This window comes from Panicum virgatum, chromosome 6K (assembly GCF_016808335.1).
Source record: "Panicum virgatum strain AP13 chromosome 6K, P.virgatum_v5, whole genome shotgun sequence".
Classification (NCBI taxonomy): domain Eukaryota; kingdom Viridiplantae; phylum Streptophyta; class Magnoliopsida; order Poales; family Poaceae; genus Panicum; species Panicum virgatum.
The window spans coordinates 35,386,660-35,396,722 of NC_053141.1; the positions used below are offsets into that span (position 1 = coordinate 35,386,660).

The 10,063-nt window shown below is 41.5% G+C and overlaps 1 protein-coding gene across 2 annotated transcripts; it reads left to right on the top strand.

The window, feature by feature from the left end:
- Positions 1-2,811: 2,811 nt before the first annotated feature.
- LOC120712354 lies at positions 2,812-9,860 on the top strand. 2 transcript variants are annotated; one of them, XM_039998116.1, is made up of 3 exons: positions 2,812-3,120; positions 3,237-3,565; positions 9,611-9,860. In XM_039998116.1, the coding sequence occupies exons 1-2, from the start codon at positions 2,911-2,913 to the stop codon at positions 3,456-3,458; spliced, it is 432 nt and encodes a 143-aa protein (XP_039854050.1). In that variant the 5' UTR covers positions 2,812-2,910; the 3' UTR covers positions 3,459-3,565; positions 9,611-9,860. The 2 variants fall into 2 exon arrangements, with proteins under 2 accessions (XP_039854050.1, XP_039854049.1); XM_039998115.1 differs by having other exon boundaries at positions 3,237-3,570; positions 9,611-9,851.
- Positions 9,861-10,063: the final 203 nt, after the last annotated feature.

Genomic DNA, 10,063 nt, shown 5'->3' on the forward strand with positions numbered 1-10,063 from the left:
CATCGCCATTTGGAATGGAACTGCTTCAGTTGACCAGTGATCTGGTGATTAGTTGGACTACAAGTGGTTGGGGTACCAAGACGTGATGCTGCCAGCATATATAGCTACATGTTGTCCTGAAACCGTTTGGTTAAACTGAGATAATGTAATCACCTGGTGCATTTACTATTTGCAGAAGCGCCTGATCTCGCCAACATCAGTTCACTGTAACTTGCTTGAAGTAGAAAAGTGCGTGATAGTCGACTGATACTTGCTGTGTGTACACTCTAATAATCGACAGATACTTGATCAGTTGAGAGAGAGAAAGTCTAATAATGTGCGTGTGCTTAATTGCTTATAATTAACGAGAATTGATGTTACCCAACTGGTTCGATGAGAGATCGAGATTATGCTTGTTTCTTGACCATTTACTACCTCTCTATTGCTATGTTCATTAACGTGTGTGTGTGCTCTGATCCGCATCTCTGAGTTGGATTTGGACTGAAACTTGACACTTGTCTTCGACACAAACGTACAATAATGCGTCTTGTTGCTCGGTGGTTCTGCGGTTCTGCTGCCTGCTTGCAACCTGACGCTAGCGAGTGGCGACTTGCCTTGGCTTACGCGGGCACCTCGTGGGGTTTTAGGTTTGTCCAAAGCTGTGTCATGTAATGAAGGGATGAACCGCACCTGGCCGGGGCCTGCCGCACGCCGCGGGTAGTGGATCGGATAAAGGTATTATGCATGGATCCTTAAATTGTAACAAGCTAAGAAGCTACATCTCCCTAACAAGCTGTCTCTCCCTAGCTTTTACGAGCTTGTGCATTGCAAAATGATAAAACTGCAGCAAGTGAAGTTTACTGGAATTAACCACCCACTGCACCGTTGTCAAATTTTCTCACCCCACATCTTCCACTAAGATCATCATATATAGACTCTTAGCATTCAAATTTTCTCAGAATTCATGTGTGCAAACAAGTCTTTTACAATCCACCTTGTAACAACCCACAAGTTACACGCCACGTTTTTTTCCACAATCTCTAATTGATCTAAACATGGGGAAAAGTAGTACTACCCATTCATAAATATATCATATGATTTACATTTTGCTCAAACTTTGGCCAACGATATTTATTCAATAAACTAGTTAACTAGAGTAATAAAATGATCACCATAGATCTATCATCAAAACTACTTTAGATTTAACCTATATATTTACCCATTTGCATAAATGTTTGTGGAAATTAAAGGACGAATAGCGCCAAACGAATGATAAAAACGCATTGTGTCATATATTTACGAACAGAGGTAGCAGTACGAACCAAACCTGCCTAGCTAGTGCAGCATGTATACTTGGCAGATCATAGCTTTAGACCGTTGAACCATTCTTCTTCCTTTTATGGAAAATGTATGTAAAGCCTGTTTGGACATGGACATGTCTCCAACATTACACTAGATTAGTAATATTTTTAATATAGGAAAAAGTCTAAATTACTCTCCTAAACTATAGGCAAAGTTCAGATAACCGTTCACCCCCCCCCCCTTTCCAACTATGCCAGCCCTTTGGTTCAAATTACTCTGTAATACAATTTATCTTTTTTTATTTCTCCATACATAGGTGGAGTTTTAATTCTAAAATTTTACAAGATGATAGTACACATCATAGCACATCTTAGAAAAATACATCATAATTTTTTTCATTATTTTCATCAGTTTGGAAATTTTAATGATAAATTTATCATTAGAGTTCAAAAGTATATGAAAAATAATGATGAAAAATTATGACAATTTTTTTAGTATACATTGTGATGTCCATTACTACCTTGCAAAATTTAAAATTAAAATTCAACTTGTGTATAGAGAAACAAAATAGATAAATTATGTTATGGGGGTAAAGTGGACTAAATTGCATAGTGTAGGGGTAAATTGAATCAAGTTATAATTTAGAGGGTTATTCAGACTTTAGCTATACTTGAAGAGAGTAAACTTGAAGGGAGCATACAGTACTTCTTGTGTTATGGATCTATGTCTAACAATACTTGAAATGGCTTAAAACCATAGCTAGCTAGAAAAACTTACTATATTTTTGACCTCATGAAATATTATCTATTGACTATAGTAGTATCTATATCGGCTCTTGTGTAACTACTGCAAGTTCATCTCAATTTCCTGCTAAATCAAAAGCCGTGAGTGAATCATAAAAATATGAGATCAAAATCTCGCTGTGGTAAATTCAGCATGCAAAAATCAACTACTTTTTTTTACAAACTTTACCGTGCAAAGGCTAATAGCTCCAAATTTCTAAACCTACAAGATTGAAGATGCAAAGAAAATCTTCAAAAGTATGCACCTCATAGTACACTTCAGCATGGCCTTGTTTGGTTGCATCTAGCGCAACTAGCGCAACGAGAGAATCTTTCATGCATGAAGTACTAAACAAAGTTTATTTGCAAAATTTTTTCACAGATTGGTGTAGCTTTTCGCGACGAATCTAATGACGGTAATTAATTGATGATTGGCTACAGTGATGCTACAGTACCATCTTCGAATCATGCGGTCAAAGGTCTCATTAGATTCTTTAGGGTTCATAGCGCAGGAGTTCTGAAGTTATTTTAGTAAACTGTCATTATTTAGTACCCCTAATTATTGGTCAAAGTTACTACAGTCTTAACGTAGGACAAACCAAACAGGGCCCAAACATGTTGTGTACTTCAGCTGGGTACGGCTACGGGCTACCAGGCTTCCTCTCCCCCCGACATGGGGGCCAGCTTCAGGCATGCCCAATAACCCAACAAGGTTCCGCCGTTCCCGTCACCCACCACCCGGCGCCTTTACACACAAACGCCACGCCGCCGCCGACCAGCCAACAACCCCACCAATCTGCTTCCACCCCGGCTCGGAAGCTTCCGGAGCCTAGGGTTCCCGCCCCCTATGGCGCTCCTCTCCGACGACGCCGAGTTCTACCTCCAGGTCGGCGCTCTTTGGGTGCTCTCCGCCACCGTCGCCATCACGATCCTCAGGGGCTGGATCCGCGGCCACGGCTTCCACCCAAACACGTCCCACCTCTTCGTGCTGGGCCACAGCTTGGTGCTCGCCCAGGACGCCCTCCGGCTGCTCCTGGTCCACGGGAACATCCCCAAGGTACCTCCGTGGGCGTGCGGGCTTGCCTCCCCTGCTCCTCTGTTTCCAATTTCGCGCGGACTAGCTAGATTTGCGGGTTTCGTGTGCGATTGTCTGATGAGTGGTTACCGTGGCAGCCCTACCGGTGCAGACGATGCCCCGGAGACGCCAGCGTGCCGGCAGTCTGGGACTGCATTCTTCTGGCGACAGTGTACAGCCGGGATCTCGCTTCACCATGCTGCTGGTCGTGGGTGTGTCGTTCCTGGGGGATGTTTGGGGGGAAAGGATGCCACCACGTCCGAGTGTTCCTGAAAGGAGGGGTCTCAGTAAAGTTGGAGCCATCATTATCGAGATTTTAATGTTCATTTCCTCTGTTTTGTCGTGCATCCACGGTTTGCCCGTCTTGCTTGAAGACTACATGGCTGCTGCAGCGAGTGGCAGGGATGCTGCTGTGGCATAGCGTTTGGTAAGGTATGTGATCTTTGTATTTTGCGTACCCTCCGTCTTGATTTCAATTTCTGTCAGTTAGTCCAAATCAAAGAAAGTTCTAAAAATATCTGGCTAGTCTTGTCTCTTATATGTTTGGCGCTCTAATGCTTGTTCATAGGGGGAAAGGGGATATTCTCTAGTACTGTACTGCTGGACCAATTTTAGATGTCAGGGTAATATTTGGGTTACTGCTTGGATATGCTGCTTAATTGCCATGTAGTACCTGGATTCCTTACTTGAAAAGTCCAAATGGAATCCTCACTTGACTAAGCATAACAAAAGGTGGGACGAACTTTTGGTTATTTTCATTTCTTTGGATGTAGAGCATGCTGTTTGGACATCTCTGTTTTTATAGGTGACACATCTCTGCTTCCAAATATATATGCAAAGTCACGAGCTAGCGTTAACATGATGCTGCTACCTTAAGTTTTGTTTTATTTATTGTTGACTAAATGACTATTGTTGTGAGTTGCAACTTTATTAGTTCTTGTTCATCTCAGTATTAAGAGCAATTCCCTGTCCAATGAATTCTTGCTATCACATACTGGCTGACTACCTGTGTTAAGCATTAGCACTGTTATATACTTTATGTAATCATGAACTGATTAGACTCAATGATCAGCGCATGTGTTATGCATTATTCTTCCCTAAGCTTTTGTTCTAAGTATTCATATTTGGTTGTGGAATAAAATCGACCTGCTAGTGAAGTTAATAATTCATAGCACACATTAATTTCAATCTGATAGGTACTCCACCTTGGCACCTTTTATTTAGAGCCATGGTGCCACAAATTTTTTTTACTTATAGTCACTCTAACTCATTAACCCAATGTTAAAGCTGTGATCACTACCAGGGGTAGGGGCACAAGTCCTTTCAATATTTTATCCTCTTTTTCTGTTTCTAACAAACCAACTAGCACAATATTCCTTGAGAAAGACAGGGTTATAATCTTGATGGAATGAGATAGTTTTCTCTGTCCATCTTTTTTTTTATTGGTGAGAGTTGATGTATCTTGGTGTTAAGTGAAAGATTGGATCAAATTCATAGCTCTTGTTTGTTTCTTTTTTTCCAGCACCCTTTATAGTCCTGAATCATTTTTGTAGATTGTTTCAAGTGACTGGTTGATTCAATATCATATTTGCTATAACTAGCTATATACATATATTTTTTTGAGGAATTAGCCATGTTTTCCATATCTTCTAGAGCTATATTTGGGACATTTGATTGATCTAGTTGTATCAGTAATTGGTCTTTGGTGGTTGGTGACTTACCCTAGTCAAACTGAAATCCAAATTTGTCAATTTGTTTGCTGTAACTGCGTATGTCTGTCTTTGTAACCCACTTGCATCTATGAACGTTAGATTTGCATAACATCCAACCAAGTGCTGTCTTTAGATGTTCAATTACCCCATTTGAGCTGTAGATATTATTTGGCACACTTTAGACGTTCAATTGTCCCATCATAGTTACATGTGGTGAATATTGATGAATGATGACTACATGAAGTTCCTTAACATGCTCCTGTATGTCTACTTCGAGTACAGTAGTTCGATAAAGTTTTTCTAAGGTGATTCCTTTAAGGCTAATGAAGGGATACGTTATTCTAATACGCTTAGAGTGCATGTTATTTAGTAGCATCAATTACTGTGTATTAGACTATTAGTGACTGGAACTATTTTTTGTCATCTGATTATAGAGTCAATACCATTGTGTCTACATATTTAATTCTTGTGAATTTATTGAGCTTGGTCCTTCCCAGGCACTAAGGTCATTCTAGATTAGATAGCAGCAGCTGCCTAGCAAACCCAAACGAAGCCTGATTTTGTTAAAGGTTAAAGCTGCTATATATAATATATAGATGTTTCCATGTACTTGAGCAGTTAGGTCTTAACTGCATTTGATTTTTGTTTTAGCTCTTGCCTTAGTCTACCTAGATAGTCATGTTAATTCTATATTTACTGGAGTAGGTTGCGATGTGAGCTGCTGTGCTGGTTAAGCTTGTTAGGTTGATCTCCTACTAAATAAGCCCAACGGCTTTTTAGGCCCTTGATCCGCGCCCTGATCGGGGGCGTCCAACCCTTAATCAGGGCACCCCCGATCAGGGCGCGGATCAAGGGCCTAAAAGGCCGTTGGGCTTATTTAGTAGGAGATCAACCTAACATTCTCCCTCTTGATCTCACTTTGTACTTTAACTTTATACTTTAATCTGAAACTTTTCCTTTAGTTGTTCCATCACAGATTAATGAATAGAGCATGCTTTATCATCACGGTCCAAGACCGATAGACTCAACAGCTACCACACACATCACTGTTTTGAAATAAATTCTTTATCTTTTGGGCCCTTTTTATTCTCTAGAAATCACAGGCTTTCCCTTAAACCCATGCCGGCTATGTGTTCCATGAACACATTGGGTGGTAAGCCTTTAGTGAGCGGATCCGCAAGCATTTTTTTTGTACTTATATGCTCGAGTGTAATAGAGTGATTCTGGATTTTCTCCTTCACAACATAATACTTTATGTCAATATGTTTGGCAGCACCACTTGACATATTGTTGTGAGCATAAAACACTGTTGGTTCATTATCGCAGTACATTCTGAGTGGTTTTTGAATACTGTCTACCACACTTAAGTCGGGTATAAATTTCTTTAACCATTCTACCTGCCCCGAGGCCTCATAACATGCCACAAATTCAGCATACATCGTCGATGATGCAGTGACACTTTGTTTGGAGCTTTTCCACGATATAGCTCCCCCTGCGAGTGTGAACACATAACCGGACGTGGACTTTCGGTCATCGATGTCCCCCGCAAAATCCGCATCTGGGTACCCTTCTATCTCTAGGGAGTCGGATTTTCTATATGTTAGCATGAGGTCTTTTGTGCCTTGCACATAACGTAAAGCTTTCTTTACCATGATCCAGTGTGCCTGTCCTGGATTACTTTGATATCTGCCAAGTATCCCGGTAACAAATGCTAAGTCAGGGCGTGTACAAACTTGAGCATACTGTAGGCTTCCGACAGCTGAAGCATATGGAACCGCTTTCATTTGATCGATCTCATACTGGTTCCTAGGACATTGAAATTTCCAAAATCTATCGCCCTTGACTATTGGAGCAGGTGAAGCCTTGCACATATGCATACTGTATCTCTTTAGAACCTTTTCTAAGTATGTCTTTTGTGATAGTCCTAATACCCCCTTTGTTCTATCACGGTGAATTTCAATTCCCAAAACAAATGAAGCTTCACCGAGATCTTTCATATCAAAGTTTGAGGACAAGAATTTCTTTGTCTCCAGTAGCAGACCAACATCGCTACTAGCAAGTAGAATGTCATCCACATATAGAATCAGAAAAATAAATTTTCCATTTCTGAACTTTACATAAATGCAATTGTCCTCCTCATTTTCTTTAAATCCAAATTTTCTTATTGTTTCATCAAACTTTAAATACCACTGACTAGAGGCTTGCTTTAATCCATAAATGGATTTCTTCAAGCGACATCCCATATGTTCTTTTCCTTTCACAACAAAATCTTTCGGTTGTGTCATGTAAACATTTTCATACAGATCCCCGTTAAGAAATGCCGTCTTTACATCCATCTGATGTAACTCTAAGTCATAATGAGCCACCAATGCCATTATAATCCTGAAGGAATCTTTACATGAAACCGGAGAAAAGGTTTCGTTATAGTCTATCCCTTCCCTTTGCGTAAAGCCTTTTGCCACGAGTCGTGCTTTGAACCTTTCTACATTCCCTTTGGAGTCATGTTTTATCTTGTAGACCCATTTACAGCCTATTGTTTTGGCTCCTTTAGGAATTTCCTCTAAATCCCAAACACTATTGGAACTCATTGATTTCATCTCATCCTTCATAGTTTCCAGCCATTTAGATGTGTGAACACTTCTCATGGCTTCTTCATATGAAGTGGGATCACCCTTCGTATGAATCTCTTCTGTATTATGAACTTCATAGTCGCTAGAAATGGCCGACTTTCTTTCTCTTTGTGACCTTCTAAGTGTCACTGCTTGTGGCACATTTTGTGCCTCAACTTCTGTCACATTTTCCATAAGGGGCTGTAGCTCCTCCTCCTCATGTCCAACCGCGGGTTCAGTCGGTCCCTGGATGACAGGTTCCAAACCTTCGCTCACTGTTGGTATGGGTGGAATTGCGACAGGTGTTGACACCGAAATATCTGGAATAGTTGGCGCAGCAACAACCAAAGAAGGTACTGACATCACTATTTCAGGAACTTTTGGTGCAGCATCAATAAATAGTGAGAAAAATGGCTCTTGAATCATAGGGGTAGGCACATACACCCGCTTCTCCTCAAGGTCAATTTCTCTAGGTACCATGTTCCCCCTGATCATTTCACTTTCTAGAAAGACAGCATGTCTCGTTTCTACAACCTTTGTATGTCTGTCTAGGCAGTAGAAACGAAAACCTTTCGACTTTTCAGGATAGCCTATAAAATGGCAGTTTACAGTTTTGGAATCCAGTTTTCCAATATTTGGATTAAACACTTTAGCCTCAGCTGGGCTCCCCCAGACCCGTAGGTGAGTCAGTGAGGGTTCTCTTCCTGTCCATAGCTCATACGGCGGTTTGGGCACCGATTTGCTTGGCACTCTGTTGAGAATATGGATGACGGTTTTTAACGCCCCCATCCACAGACTCAATGGCAATGTGGAATAACTCATCATACTGCGCACCATATCCATTAGTGTACGGTTGCGCCTTTCGGCTACTCCATTTTGCTGAGGCTCCCCCGGTGTAGAGTATTGGGCAACTATACCATTTTTCTGTACAAACCTCGCAAAAGGTCTAGGAACTTGTCCATAAGGGGTATGTCGACCGTAGTACTCCCCTCCACGGTCTGATCTTACTATTTTAATTCTTTTGTCAAGCTGATTTTCAACCTTAGCTTTGAATATTTTAAATTTATCCAATGTTTCAGATCTTTCTTTAATTGGATGAATGTAACCATAGCGGGAGTAATCGTCTGTGAATATTATGAACAAATCATAGCCATCCACACTTTTCACAGGAAACGACCCACATATATCAGTGTGGATTATTTCTAATGTTCCTGCACTTCGTTTGGCACCCTTTTTGATTTGCTTTACAAATTTTCCTTTAATGCATTCAACGCATTGTTCAAGATCAGAGAACTCTAACTGTGGAAGAATTTCACTCTTCACTAATCTTTCAATTATTATAGTTTAATGGTTGGTGGGCCCCCGCTGTACAGCGCTAGATTAAAAGGGGGTGAGGGGCCGGGCACACAACACAAGGTTCGCTGCGCCGCTAGCACCCTCACCCACATCCCTAAACCCTAGCCGATCTAGAGGGAGCGCTGGAGCAGCGGGAAGCCTCACCTTCATCGCCTTCCCCGCCGCCAGCTCTGTCCCGTCGTCGACGCCATCGCTCCGGCATCGACTTCACTGCACCAATCGTCGCCGCCTTTGAGCGGATCTCCATCAACGAACCCATGATGGCCGGACCAAGCTCTTCTGCAGGCACTGAAGCTCCTCTCTCTCTTTTCTCCGTGTCATCGTTGTAGATCTAGGATTTTGTTGTACTCAGATCAAGAAAGAGAGAAATCCTACTCGATTCGTGCACTGTGTGATCCTAGAAATCTATCAAAGCTCTGCAACAGTTACATTACATACGGACAACTGCTACAGCTTACATGGGGTTTGTTTACAGAGTTTTCAGCCTTCTCAAACTGTACTCTAACAGCGCAATCTATTTACAGGATACCCTAAAATCCTAGACCTTTCAAGACCGCTTAATTTTGTATGAAATAAACCAGTATGGTCTATCATTGTCGCGGAATGAGATTGGTAGCACACAAACTGAGCTCTCAGTTAGCTCCCATCGTCTGTAGTATTGCATTAGATATCAATTACTTTGGGATGGAACATTTTCATGCCAGAATTTGATATGTACTGCTGTAATTGGATATCAATTGATTCTGGCTACAAGTTTCTATGCGTAAAACTGACATTTCACTGTTGCCATTACAGTTGTGGATCGAGACACAAGGTAATTTGATGGAGTAAAACAGCTGTTCTGTAAGTGGCTTTCATAAGTCGACGAACTACAAGTGGTTGGTGTAACTGGATTCGATGCTACTACATGTTACCGGATGCTGTCCGTCCTCAAAGGCTCAAACCATTGTGGAACCAATATGGCATAGTTCAGCTAGGACATGTGGCTATCGTCCATGTACGTTTTACAAGCATAACCAGGACCAGACGACGAGCCTAAGTTTTGAAACTTCAGTTCAGGAAGTTCTCTAGATGCCTGGTATTTACTTTGCAGAGTTTGGCGCGTACTTGAGCACTCAGCTGCGTGTACTTCTGCCTGCGTGCGATGAGACACACAGTCGCTGTCTTCGTGGGATTCTGATTTGCTCACGCTATTCGTTAATTCGTATCTGCGGCTCGGTGTATGCTGCTTGCCGCATGAAATGTGTT